This window comes from Uloborus diversus, chromosome 2 (genome assembly GCF_026930045.1).
Source record: "Uloborus diversus isolate 005 chromosome 2, Udiv.v.3.1, whole genome shotgun sequence".
NCBI lineage: Eukaryota > Metazoa > Arthropoda > Arachnida > Araneae > Uloboridae > Uloborus > Uloborus diversus.
This window is the reverse complement of record NC_072732.1, coordinates 171,728,837-171,743,339: the sequence shown is the minus strand read 5'-3', so window position 1 is coordinate 171,743,339 and position 14,503 is coordinate 171,728,837. Positions and strand designations below refer to the sequence as shown.

General features: G+C 33.9%; 2 protein-coding genes across 3 annotated transcripts in view; one reads left to right on the top strand and one right to left on the bottom strand.

Annotated features, from left to right (window-relative positions):
• LOC129216149 (carboxy-terminal kinesin 2-like) overlaps window positions 1–9,666 on the top strand; it is a 78,113-nt gene extending 68,447 nt beyond the window's left edge. The window contains exons 9-12 of the mRNA XM_054850308.1: window positions 893–1,031; window positions 3,035–3,174; window positions 5,865–6,014; window positions 9,409–9,666. Of these exons, the coding sequence (XP_054706283.1) occupies window positions 893–1,031; window positions 3,035–3,174; window positions 5,865–6,014; window positions 9,409–9,453 (474 nt within the window). The 3' untranslated portion in view covers window positions 9,454–9,666. The remainder of the gene's footprint in view (window positions 1–892; window positions 1,032–3,034; window positions 3,175–5,864; window positions 6,015–9,408) is intronic.
• A 1,666-nt stretch (window positions 9,667–11,332) lies between these two features.
• The window catches only part of LOC129216148 (acyl-coenzyme A synthetase ACSM3, mitochondrial-like), a 124,714-nt gene continuing 121,543 nt past the window's right edge, over window positions 11,333–14,503 (bottom strand). Inside the window, exon 16 of one of the 2 annotated variants that reach the window (XM_054850306.1) lies at window positions 11,333–11,449. In XM_054850306.1, the coding sequence (XP_054706281.1) occupies window positions 11,366–11,449 (84 nt within the window). In that variant the 3' untranslated portion in view covers window positions 11,333–11,365. The remainder of the gene's footprint in view (window positions 11,450–14,503) is intronic. The other variant, XM_054850307.1, reaches the window with a different exon arrangement.

Here is a 14,503-nt window from a genome sequence, read left to right as displayed (position 1 = left end):
CACAGCAAACCATATGGTGGCACAAGTTATCACCAGCAAGTGGATTCTAATGATGCTTTCGCACACTGGATGGGTCACACAGACACTCAGCAGATGTTAGCACTCGGAAAATTCTTTGCTGGCGTTCCACTGAAATGGTCTCTGGTCTCCATCTTGCACTTAAAACTTTCTTTTTCTTTCTTCGGATATTCTGAAGTGGTTTTACTGTTGTTAGCGGTTAACTTCGACAAACACTGTTTCGATGTCTTGAAGCAAAAAATCCTCTTACGCAAACCACTCAATGCTGTAAAAAATTTTAAATGCTACAGCTCTGCCCTCATTTATCATCCTACCGGCTAGTAAGAACCGCCGCTCGGTTCTTATTACAAATCTTGATTTTCGCAAGTTGCAGTGTTGTGCCGTGATAATCTACCACGTAGGAAGAGGACAAAGCTACATTCACAACATCTTTATTTTTACATAGAACATACCAGCAGGAACTTCTCTTAACTAACCAACTTGTTTTGTTGTGCCACGATTTTTATATAGGGAATATCATTAAAAGATTACAGATAATTATCCCTCGATCATGTGATCTCACGTGATCTATATAGGAGGAGCAGATTGCAGTAATGAAATATTATTGGACTTTGCACCACAGACAGAGGCTGGCTTAAGTCTAGAGGGAAAAATAGTGTCTGGTAGGTACTTTAAGGGGAATCTCATCTGAGCCTAGAACATAACCATATATGGTATGAGAAGCAATTAAGTGTGTAATAAATAATGTCTGTGACTCATACGCGCTGACATATAAGTGAAGAGAACTTAATATGGAAAAGGATTGGCAAAGGATTTTTCATATTACATATATATATATATATATATATATATAATTTTTTTTTTTTAATTTCAGGTTTTTGAACTTTTGAAAAAAGCTAGAATAAATAGAGCAGTTGCTGCAACTAAGTGCAATGAGCACTCGTCTCGATCGCATTTCATTTTTCAGATAAAAATTTTTGGGGAAAATTCTATTACAGGTGAAAAATGTGATGGTAAGTAGCTATGAAAAATTTGCTAAAAAGTACATTTCTTCGTTGCAAAAGAATGCAGTTAAATGTAGCGGAAGAAACTTGCCTTCCTAAATTTGCCTCTTTGCTAATATGCTTTCCCAACAAATGTTCACTGGCTTGGCATCATGAAAACTCATAAGCAAAATAATGTAATGCATAAGTTGATTAAGAATTCACTCTAGAAATAAATTTGACTTTTATGTAGAATTTGTTTTTTTAAACTCTGAACAATCCTTCGCCATAGGTGTATTTTGATTTCTGTCATATGAGCACTAAAATCTATCATATTGGGTCACGACACAATAAGAGATTTTCTCTTCCCCTAGTTGGTTTAAAAGAGGTTTATTTTAAAAGTATGAAGGGTATAGTTTGAACCCGAAAATTATTTTGTCAATATCTGTTTTATTGCTTTAAAAGCATATTATCCTGTTCATCTACCAATGTTCTTTGAAAGTTACAAAAAAATCCCAGATGGGTCACAAAAAAGCTACGAAATTTCACTGTTGAGGTTCTGCTGACATTTAGATTACTGTCTGTGATCTTTTATGTGTAGACTCCTACTTCTTTTGTTTGTCAGTCACAAACCATTACTGAAAATTTTGTTGGTTTTTCTATGGCTAGCGTTTCCAGGGACGTTTTCTTAAATCCCACTCAATAAAATCCCTTTTTCTTGCTGTTCTTTCACCATTAGCAGACATACATTAAAAAGATAGCAAAATTTCTCATCACGGGTTTTTTCATATTAAGTTTAAGAAAGCCAGCATAAATGAAATGGCTTGCAATAATTTTCAGCTGATAACTTATCAATGAACAGAAGAATCTAGGAATTTAGCCACAAAGATAGTGGAAGAAAATGTTGATTTTTTTTCTTTTGATTTACAAACACCTTTGTAACTTTGAGTTTTTCTTCTGCTTTTAGTTGCACCAAACAAAATTTATTGTTGAACCCATTTTGTACCAAAGCTACACCATAACACTTTCATCGACAAGATTGCCATTTATGGAGGGTTTTTTTTTTTTTTTTTTTTTTGAGCGTTCATACATTATTATAACAACTAAAAGAACTTTATTAGCACACTGTTTAGTAAATGTTTGCTTAAAAAAAAATATCTTGCTTATGTAATGGACATTGAAAGAGATTTTAATGTTAATTTTCTTTAAAAAAAAGTTTATATAAATAATAAGGTAAAACTAAAATAACAAGGTGCATCTTTCATCTAGCAAACATATGGAACATTCTCTTTCGGTACTATGCTCATTAAACCAATTTTGTGCAACCTGATATGGAAATAATTTGTTCAAATAGCTATTTTTCCAAAATGTTCATGCAATAAACTAAATAAAAGAAATACTTCTCCCACTTTAATTTTAAAAAATCCCTCTTAAAATTTTAGTCGAGGTATAGAACTTTAAGTTGTCAAGAGGCAAACCTAATCTGGTAGCATTGCAAGGCTGTGATTAGGATCTGCTTTGCATTCACAATGTTGCCAGGTTAGGTTTGCCCCAACTATAGAAATATTTAAAAAAATAAATAAATAAAAATATTGATTTTTTTCAAAAATAAAAACATTGAAGCTGAGATTACCATCAGACTGGTGCTACTACTTTGAAGGTAATCTCAACTTCAATGAGAGAACACCTGCCTCCAACTCGATTATTGATTATTCCAGACAAATGAGTTCATAAGGAGGAAACTGCAGTCTATGTGTGCAGTAACACGGCTGTCGGTGTATTGTATGAAATATATAGTAATTCTAAGGATTCAAAAGGTGGAAAGTTAGGAAGAAAAATAGCGTGTACTAGGGGTACTAATTTTGTTTCATGTACACCCTAGTACAATGAGTTTACATTCTTTGCCCTTCTCTGGAAAGCAGTTCAATAATGCACCTTGCCTATTTGTATTGGTTTTAACTTGTGCAAATGAGATAAGAATGCATTGTTTTGTTTTATACAAAAACTACAATTTATGATTTCTGTTGCTTTAGGAACACTGAATTTGGTTGACCTAGCTGGGAGTGAACGTGTCAAGGAATCTGGCTCTGCAGGTGATAGGTTAACTGAAGCAAAAGCGATAAACAAGTCACTGTCTACTCTTGGAAATGTCATCATGTCCCTTTCCAGAAAGGTAATAAGAAATTAAAGCCTTATGCAGTGGTCTGGTTTGGCTCATTAGCTTCCCTTTTTTGTTTTCTATAAAAGCTTATATTCATAATACAGATTTGAGGTGCAGTAAACTCATTAATCTGGGCCCTATTAAACCTGACTTTGCATATTCTAGTACTGTACAAAAGTATGTAATGAAAGTCCATACAGCGTACGCTGAAAGAAAGTAACTGTTGAGGATTTGACTAGACTAGATTGTTGCGCTATTAGTCCAAATGAACAACATACATTTCTGAAAGCTATGCAACCTTGAAATACTGAAAGAAATTATCTGAATGTGAGAGTTTGGAAGTTAAGTCCAGCCACTAACAGTGGCGGATTCAAGAGGGAGGAGGTCATAACCACCCTTCCCCCAAACCGCGACAGTATTTGAATACGGGTGGAGGGGGAGAGAGAGAGGGTGGCGCTTCTCCTCATAGTTTTCGGAAATATCAGAGTGTCTTCAAGAAAATGTTACTTGAGTCCTCTATCACCCCTGGCCATGACTCCCCCTCCTTCCCCCCGAATATGAAATCATGTATCCGCCCCTGGCTACACAGGTGGTCTTGATTATGAATATAAGAAACGGTAGGGTAGAGAGAAATATATGCCAACATGCGGGGAATAGACCAGTACATGGCTACTTAAGGGATAATAAAGTTTTACATACCTAAGGACAACAATGGTGTAAGGAAGTAATTACAAAATCATCCTTTATTACTAAAAAAAATATCAAATGAATGGATCTTTAGTATTTTGTGCACATTAATGTGAATATTAGAAGTGACAGCAGAGTGAAGATTGAGGCAAAACAATCTTGTACGCTGTTCTATGTCATCTGGACCACAGTTACTGTAAACGGGTCGCTATTTTAATCAAATTTGAAGGCTGTCCATTTTAACGCTCCAAGAGATCTCTGTTATGCTCAATCTCTAACAAATCAGGAGATCAAGCAGGTCAGAGCTGATCATAATGCGGCAAAGGAAGTCCTCTGACACTCCTGCTGTATGCAACTAAGAATTGTCCTGTTAAGAAATTGCTCCTGAGAGCCCTGCCATAAATGGCAACATATGTCACTGGAGCATGGTACAAACCAACCATTAAGCTGCCATTGTTTTAACTTCCTCAGGGGCAACATATTGATAAAGTCACCTCGGTAATAGATGCAGGGGACCCTTGAGGCGAGAGGTCATGATGTGATGGATTAATATTACGGATAATATTAGGACCATATATCATATGCTATAGCACCCAAGTATGACATAGGCCTGAGCTGCAGGTGCAATGTATATGTGTATCAAACTACAGTCGACTCCTGCTGCAACAGGACCAGACTTACGAAATGGCTATAACGCGAGTTCTTCAGGAGCGAGGAAATTTCAAGTTAAAGCGACTTTTTCGCTCTCAAAATGAAAATATTCCGAAAGGAATCTTGATGCTAAGTTTCGACTTTATGACTACTAAACGTTGAATTCGTGAATGTACTTTCATCCTTTTTTCATCATTGACTGTGCAAGTTCCCACACACCGCAGTATAAACATAGTATTGTTGGTGTAGATTTATCACCCCCCTCCTCATTTTTCATTTATTTATTCTAAATATAAAAGGTGATGAAATATTGTGGCACCTATATATAGGCACGCTGTTTCATCTACAGTTTGAAGATGGAAACAAAAAGCAAAAGTTTGCGACAATTTTTAAAAAAGTAAAGATTCTTGATACGCCTTAACAACTAGAAAGTGGGTGGAAGGTAGCACGCTATCAGGTATAAGTAAATCTTTCATATGTACAATTAACAGTCAAGGGAAGGCAATCCATATAAGTCCAGAACTTAGTTTTAATATGAAGCTCGCAGAACAGTATAAGCAAAATGCAAACAGTATGAAACTGGAATCTGCTCTTGTATTGTCGATTATAGAGACCCTGAAAGAGGGGTGTTACCGTAGATGCAAATGTTATAAAAGTAAATGCGAAGCTACTGTATTTGAAAATGCATTAGAGTGACAATCAGATTGCTCAGCATAAATCATCATCTTCAATTTTTAAGTTATAAATGTAACTTATTGTATCTACTATATAGTACTCTTACAGTGCAGTGCTTTATTATTTCGACATACCGTACTGCTTTTTTTTTATATGTATCTCTCTTATTGATCATTGTTTTTGTACATCGTCGCAGTATTTTATGTTGAACAATGCAGCTTTTTTAAAAATAAGATGAAAATCCAGCTCTTTATGTAAGAAACAAAAATATATATAGTAAAAAAATGGTCTAAAATAGTTTAAAAGGTGCTTAAAAATGTCTTAAATGATTGGGTATTCGAATAAAACAATAATATACAAAACGCTTTTCCACGACGCGAAATTTCGATGTACACGAGGAGTCTTGGAACGCATCCCTCGCGTAAGTCGGGATTCGACTGTATGTATATTTTGGTATTAGCCACCTTAGTTTTAAAAAAATATTTTCTCTTTAAAACTTTCAAGCATTCTTTCATGAACTCAAAATTGCTCCGTTTAATTTTGTTTTCTGTGTTTTGAGTAGAAGATGACAATTTTCCATTCAACCAAAAATTTGAATTTAAAAGCAATTTTAGCAAAACACATTTAATTAATAAAATTTTATTATTGTTATCATTATTTATAGTTTAATATTTTGCTTGTATTTACAGGAAACCCATATTCCATACAGAGACAGCAAATTGACCCACCTGTTGGCAAATTCTCTGGGTGGCAACAGTAAAACTTTAATGTTTGTTAATATAAGTCCAGAGAATGACAGTTTAAGTGAAACAATAAATTCTTTGAGGTTTGCAACAAAGGTACGTGATATCCTTAAAAATAATTTTTTAATATAATAGATTTTTCTGAGACCTATATTTCATCTAAAAAAAATTACACAGAGATGTCATACACTAATATTGTCTACATTTAGTTAAAAACAAAATCTGAAATAAAATTGGGCTACTGTGTTTAATTAGAATTTCCTATGAGAAATTTCATGATATAAATCAGTCATAACTTACACCAGTTAGCCTAGAGGTGTGTTCTCCAACCTCAACTGGTTGACTGGCGACTAACCGCAGCGTTCTATAATCTACCGGTCAACCGCAATTTAAGCTGGTTGTTAGTCGATTGAAGCGCATGACATTTTGACCAATAATAAGTTTTTTTTACCTCCGTGTTATTCCTCTGACGTTATTAGCCGACATGTAATCAACCAACCGGTAGCTACCGGTCAAGGTCGGCAAACGTAGCCTAGTACAGCTCTTGGTCATTTGTAATATAAATTTCACTAGTTTTCATGGCATTTCAAAAGTTTAAATTGACAATAAATCAAAGTAAAGAGTTTTCGACTCAGTAATTCAGGGTTCGTACGGGTCATGGAAATCCTGGAAAGTCATGGAAAAAAATAACAGAATTTCAGACCTGGAAAAGTCATGGAAAATTGAAATTTTCATTGAAAGTCATGGAAAATTATTTCAAGTCATGGAAAAAGTTCCTGGACAAAGAGAAAGGAACAGTAGCTAAAGGAGCATTAGAAATCTTGAATGATTTAACAGTATAGCACATAAAAGCTATTAAAAGTGGAAAATTGAACGATCCAAAAGGCAAATCTGAATTTTGAAATCTCATTGCATCCACTTCTGTCGCAGCCGCTTGCCATTTTTTGCGATGTGATTTTACTGCCTGGACATCACTTATTTTGAATTTTATGTTATTTTCAACACTTCTTATGTTTCATATCCTGTACTAGCAAAATTTCACGTTCTTAGTTTTGTCACGCCCACTCAAAAAAAAAAGCAATTCAATTGCGTTCGAGTTCGATTCTATCACTCGTAAGGACTTTATTATTAAATTTACCAGAGTTTATCTTGAATTGTTGAATGTTTTAGAAAATAAAAATCTTAAGTCAGGCGATGGAATACAGAAAAAGAGGAATTCTAATGCTCTAAAAAAGTAATGCCCAACATACGGCACGCAAAACTAATCCATGCGACCCACTGCTATGATCAATGTCGAGAATTAAACATGTTCTGGAATTTCTGAACCTATTAATTTCTATGCATTTGAAAATATGCAAATTTGTAAACAAAACAAATATACTTTTGAATCAGAAGATTGATTCATTACTGAATGTTTTTTTCAAAAAAGATCTGGTTTGGAAACATAAAGAACTAAACTATGTGGCTTTACTCCAAAGAACCAAAATACTGTCAAGTTACGTAGATGATTAAAGGCACTGTTGGCACTAAAAGGTAACTTTTGAAGCAAATTTATTGAAACTTAGTGATGACTCATTCAACCTTTGTCCCATTCAATATCATTCTGCCTGTTTTTAAAAAAATATATCAGACATTTAAGCATCATCATATTCGTTTCACTGCAATTTTACTTTACTTAAATTTATATAATGAAGACAAATAAGAAAAGTTTAGTTTTTTAAGTGTGCACTTATATTTTTTCCTATTACAAGTAAGTGCTTCAATGAGGCTGTGGCATTCATGTAGACATTTTGCTAATGCTCATTTCCAAATATTACCAAGTTTGAGATTAAATAGTGCTATTTTCTTCGTGTGACGAGGTCATGAAAATTTTCATTGAAGTCATGAAAAGGTCTTGGAAAAGTCATGGAATTTTTTCATCCAAATAGAGTATGAACCCTGGTAATTTTTAAAATAAGAATTACAAACTTAAATCGCACAAATTGCAGATTACTGCAGACACATGTTTCAAAGTTACAAGGAACGCTTTCATTGCAAAAGAAATGAGCTTATGGAGGAAAAACATCCGACAAAAGTTGAGAAAGCTTTTAAATTTAGTGCCTTAACTTCCTCTCAAAAAGATTCGATTTGGCATCTTATAGCTTCTATTATTGACTTTAACTAAAAAATTTCTAAACCTGTATTTGCTAATACTGTTAGCCGTTCGGTTAAAAATGTAGTTTCTAATTTTGATCTGGATGTAACCAAAGCTGACAAGGATAGCCAAATTGTAGTTTTTGATAAATCATCTTATGTTGACAAAACTAATGATTTGATTTCTTCTGGTTCATATGTGGAGATTTCTAAAGATCCTAGTGATAAGGAGTTAAAAACTATTTCTTCTTCTATCATAAGTCTGTTCAGTCTATTCCTTCAAATGTTAAACGCTCTGTTATTCTAGCCATTACTAATTATGCTAGATTTTATGTTTTACTCAAGGTACATACCCTGGTATTCCTTTCAGGCCAATTGTTTCCAATAGTGGTTCAGCTTCCTAGGAACTTGCAAAATATTTAGCCCCAGTGTTTTCTCTTCTTAGAAGTTATAATTTATTCACTATTCAAAGTTCTGAAGATTTTGTTTAAAAAAATTTATACTTTCATTTCAAACAATTCTTTTGTGGCTTCTTTGATGTTAACTCTTTATTTACAAACGTTCCCATCGAGGGTTTGTTGTTATGCCTTCAAAGAAGACTTTCTGAATTTCAAAGAAGATATAATTCTCCCAACTCGTACCTGTCTTAAGAAATGTTCTTTTGTTTTCAATGGGAAATTTTATACTATGTTAGCAGGTTTCTGTCCAGGATTTTTTACAGAGTCCGTTTTTTGTAAACAATCAAATAATTTTGTGAACAATCAATTAGTTTTGTCAGAAAATAATTAGTTTTGTAAAAAATCAAATTTTCCAAAAAAAAAATTTTTTTGTAAAAAAATTTCGAGATGGAGCAAACTGCATCATTGAAAATTTTAGTTAGGTGTTTGATTGTATTCTGTTGAGAATATCATTCTTGAGAGTTTTCCTAGTATTTCATGGGGGGGGGGGGAGCACCATCATTCTCTGGGAGATGGGCACCTTTCAAGTGTCAATATATACCATTCTTTTTTGGGATGTGGGGGGAAACTAAATAAATATAAAAAATAAAAGAAAAGAGGTAGAAAACTACTTTTTAAAGGCTGTACTTTTTTAATATTAATCTGAAGTTTTATTTATGTCTGTTTAGGGCTGATCAAGCTTTAACTTTGAAGGTGTCATGCGCAAAGTGAAATTTTCGGGCACAAATAGGGGTCTGGGTGGAATGTTTTGAAATGAGTTCCCAAAGTTCAGCTTTTAGCTATATTTGGTTGGTTTAGAAGGGGAAGGGTTTGTGACCGTCTCTCTAAATCTGTGCTTGGCGTGTGTCTTGGAATGTAAACTCATAGCATGTATTTTATTACTGTTCTTTGTTTTCCAGGTGAATCACTGTAATATTGGTACAGCCCAAAAACGGGTAAAGTAGTCCAAGCTGACTTCTGTTGAGTAAAATTTAGTAATGAAACTATTGTGTGAATTTCACTTGTGTAGATATCTGATGGCTATACTTGACCTAAAAGTATTTTAATATATATATATATTTAAGATGTTAACGCTTTCTCATGCGTCTGTTTACATGCCATGAATGTATTTTTATTTTGTCATCTCAGCTCTTTTGTTTTGATAACAATAAACTTTAGTGTCATGCTCTAACATTTGATGCTGATCTCACATGACATGCTATGTATGAATTTTATTTCTAACTAATTTTCAACAATTTTTTTTTGGTTGCGAGCACTAGAATACAAGATGTGCAGCCGCTTAATATTGGAAACTATACTTTTGAAGGAGTCACCCAGTTTAAATACTTGGTTGCACTTATTACCAGTAAGAATGAAAGTTGAAATCGGAAATCGAATTTTGATGGCAAATAGATGCTACTTTGGCTTAAAGAGCCAATTAAAATCTAAGCTCCTTTCCATTAATACAAAAATAAACCTATACAAAACCCTCATAAGACCAATCATTTTATACGGTAGTGAGACATGGGCAATTAATAAAACAGAGGAAAACAGACTTCTCATTTTTGAAAGATAGATCCTTTGGGCAATTTTTGGAGCAGTAAAAGAAAATGACGCTTGGAGAAGTTTATATAACTTTGAAGTATACCGTAAATACCGACAACCCAACGTCTTAAGAGTAATTAAAGCCAATAGAATCAGATGACTGGGGCATGTATTTAGGCGTGCAGATCTGGACCCGGTTAAAAAGCTAACTTTTTCAAGGATTGAGGGTACTAGGAGAAGGGGAAGACCAGCAACAAGGTGGCTGGATAGTGTTGAAAAGGACCTTAAACTTTTGGGGGTGAACAGGTGGAGAAACCTGGCAACATGTCGTACCGCCTGGAGGAAGCAGACGGAGAAAGCCTTGGCCTGCACCAGGCTGTTGTGCTGATGAAGAAGAAGAATTTTCAACAACTAAAATAGAAATATAGAATAATCGTTTTTTAGAAATGCATTGTGCAGTAGTTGAAGAAAAGAAGTTAAGTAGGGAGTACGACTAATTTGTAACAGGAAACGTTTGCTGCCTATAAAACTTCATTTTTGTAAAAACATGCATGGTGACTTTTTAAAATTTTTGCTTGTATTTAATGGTTTTTTGAACATACTGTATGTACTCGCGCATAAGTCGAGAAATATAGTGCAAAAAATGAGATTGAACATTTAGGAGTCAACTTATATGTGGGTCGGAATTTCTAAAAATTTTCCCTGGACAGTTACTGAAAAAAAGCACTCAAAAACATTAAAATTTTCCCGATTTTTATCCAACCCTTTTAGCAGATGCTAAAGAAGACAATACTTACACATTCTGCTATAATATTACTAGGTTCGACTGTGAAATAAAGACTAAATAATTACAGTAAACAACAACCAAAAAATGTGGGAATGACTGTATTCACAAATATTTCCGACTGTCACAAATTAATGCTCACTTTTTAAAAAATAGTGTAATATGGCTGCAGTGCAAAATTTTATTGATATTAATTCAAAATGAAAGCAACAATTAACAAAAATCGTAATATCGAAATCGAGTCTTTTACAAAAATCGTAATCACAGAAGTGAACTCTTTTTGTGCAAAATAATAAAAATGGACGTTTTTTTGACAAAAAGTTCATTGCATTTTATTTTCCTTCTTTTTTGTAACATGTTTATTCAAAATAAACGGCAAAAGGTTTTAGACTTTTTCAGAAAGTAGAAGCTCGACTTATACATGAGTTTTCGATTTTTCCCCAATTTCCCTCCTATAAGTAGGGGGCGACTTATATGTGAGTATTTACATTATTTGAATAAAATTTAAACATTGTACAGTATCAAAAAGTTTTATTAGACAAAGTAGATTACACTCTCCATTCTTTTTTCTTCAATACATTTCTTTTTATTTTCCCACTCGTTGTTTTAGGTAGTTCCTTCATGAATTCAATCTGGAAGTGAAAAAAAGTTGTGTGCAATAATCAGATTTTAATTGGAAGTTTTTTTTTTCGGATTTTTTCTGTCCTTGGTTAAAAGACCTTAGTGTTCAATATTTGTAAGTCAGTTCGAATGCGTAAGTACTTATTTGGTAGAGCAGGGTTAACTCTTAATTTATTTGATCTGAATGTGTGATTTCCCCTAAATATCTATAGTTGGGGCAAACGTAACATGGGAGCATTGTGAAGGCTATCCTGATTCTAATCATAACGTTATGACACTGCCATTTTCAGTTTGCCCCAACTATGACTATAGTTAGCTAAAATGGTAGAAGTAATAAAAATCTATGTTTATTCATCTTTTGCATGAAAATGGATTCAATGCAAGAATTGTGCATGAGGTTTTTCAATGTACAGAGGAAATTAGGAATTTCACTGGGTTCTTGTTCTTTAAATGAGCATGTATAGCCCAAAACATGTAATAGTGGTTCCACCAGCTCTGAATATACGAGACACGTTTTTAAAATAAGTACCGTTTTCGAATAAAAAAAGAACTAGTACAGATAGAGCACAGAAATTTATTGGACAAAAATCTACCACACTTACGCTATTTTTCGACACTGCTCTTAGATTTTCCAAGCATTTGTCAAAGCGTGGTACAGGTTTTTGCATACCCTATTTGTAGAAAGTTGCCGCCTGTGAAGACAACCATGAGGACTCTTACAGGGCTTTGGCTGGGAAGTTTTTGAACATCCTCCTGAACTGTCCAACCTCGCTCGCAGCAACTTTCATTTATTTCGGCATCTAAAGTCTTTCCTTGGCGGTCGATGGCACAACATCAATGATGATCTCAGAGAATATTGTTACCCCATAGTTGACTACACAGGCGGCAACTTTCTACGAATAGGTATACAAAAACCTGTACCAATGCTATGACAAATGCTTGGAAAATCATGAGAGCAATGTCGAAAAATAGCGTAAGGGTGGTAGATTTTTTGCAATAAATTTCTTTGCTCTATCTGTACCTGTTCTTTTTTTATTTCAAAGTGGTACTTACTTTAAAAATATGCCTCGTAAATCAATTTCTCAAAGTTATGTACCAGTGATGAAGCTTGAATTAATGTTTGGTACATCTGCAGTTTGCAAACAACTTCTTATAAACCTTAAGATCTTCTATGTTTGTGCAACATTGTGACTAGAGATAAAGAATTTATTTTTTTCTGTAATTCAGGCATAGGAAAACTAGCAAATTAGCTGCAACTTCAACATTAACATTGTTTTGACTCAGCATTGTCAATTGCAGTCGCTTTAAGTGAAATGTCACGTGTTTCGATAGACTAAAAGGCAATGTAGCACTTTGAATTCACATCATATGGGCCCACTATGAATATTGATTGTGCTTTTAAAACCAGTAGTATCCAGTACAAGAGTTCAAGAACTGGAATGTATTGACAAACCTAACACACCAGTCATCTTTTTGCTCCTTGGCTCATTTTCTGTGCAGATTGCCATTCAATTATGTTAATTAAGGCTTCATTCAACTATGATAGAATTCAATCAAATCGAATATGATCAATTTTTTGTACCAATAGTGGAGCCAGAAATTTTCTTTGCCCCAAAAAGAAGGAAATTTCTTTCTATGCTGCTGGTAGGTAGAATCTGATCCAATCAAATAAAATTAAGTTGAATGAGCCCTTTAGGATGTGTCTTGCTTAGTAGTTATTGCGGCAAATTTTCTTTCTCTTTTCCCCCTTTTCCATTCATTTGCTTTTCTCTCTATGTTTATAGTTATTATTTTACAATCATTGCTTTCAAGTGAACTGATCTTATTGAGAAATAAAAAATGTGTTTACTTGAGGTAGTTTTTGACATTGCTTTTTCAAACTTACATTTTAATGTAAGTTTAAATGAGAGAGACCACCTGTGAATCCTGCATTGCCCTTTATGGAGAGACTGCAGGAGTGTTTGTGATCAGAAAATTTTGAGTTGCCATTTCCAAAAACATTTTAAACACATTCTAAAACTGAAAAATTATTAAAGAGAAAAAAAACTTTTAAAATTATTTTTATCAATGATTTTTGTCTGCATATTTGAAGAGGTTTTACATAGGGGGGGGGGGGTCGTTAAGCTTCCAGAAATTTCACACTGTCTTCAGAAAATTTGAGTTGAGTCCACTATCACCCCTGAGAGACTGAGGTATCTAGATATTGGGAAGCAAAAGAAGCATTATGGGGCGATAATCTCTGATTATCATTTGAACGTTTTAATGTGGTTACCCTTTTGGTGCTTTTGTTGTTCTCTTTTATTTATGCAATGCGTTATTCTGCATGACGTACACCAAACATTGGAAATTTACAACAAAAAAAATATAGCTATCTTAATTTTGTGCAGATAATTGGTGCAGTAAAAATATATAATGCTTTTATATTATGTTCCATTTGATGACATATTTGTAGGTTTAATTGATCCTTTGTTAAGAACCAACAATAGAATTGTTACACTTTGACAAAGAAAACATCGCTAGGTACGAATTTGTTTGGAAGATTTCCTATACTTGCTGAATCTCTTCTTCATTTCTGGAATGTGAAACTAAAGAAAAAATTCTTAACGAAATTGTTGTATTTGCTTTTTTCTTCCCGTTAAGCTCCAATTTCTTGCACTGTTGTATCCAGCAGTAACTTACTGTTCCTAAGACAGAACTATGTGCAATATACCAACATCTTCCTCATAGTTTCCGGAAATTTCAGTTTTCAGAAAATTTTACTTGAGTTTACCATCACCCCTGATTAACATTAAGCACACACTAATTTCTTCTTGTTTCATGTTGTTTGACTAAATAAACAACCTTTCCAGTCTGTCTTTTGTTTAAAAATAAACCCCGGAACATACGGCATGGCGGAAAATCCCGATATCTTGGCATGCTGGACAACCTCACTTATTTCCAGCATCCTGGCTATTGGGGGGTAAATATTGTACCATTAAAAATGGTACCATTTTTGACCATGTTTTTGTTTAAGCTTAATAATTTTTATCACTTTTACAAATGCAACTGTCAATAATCACATCACG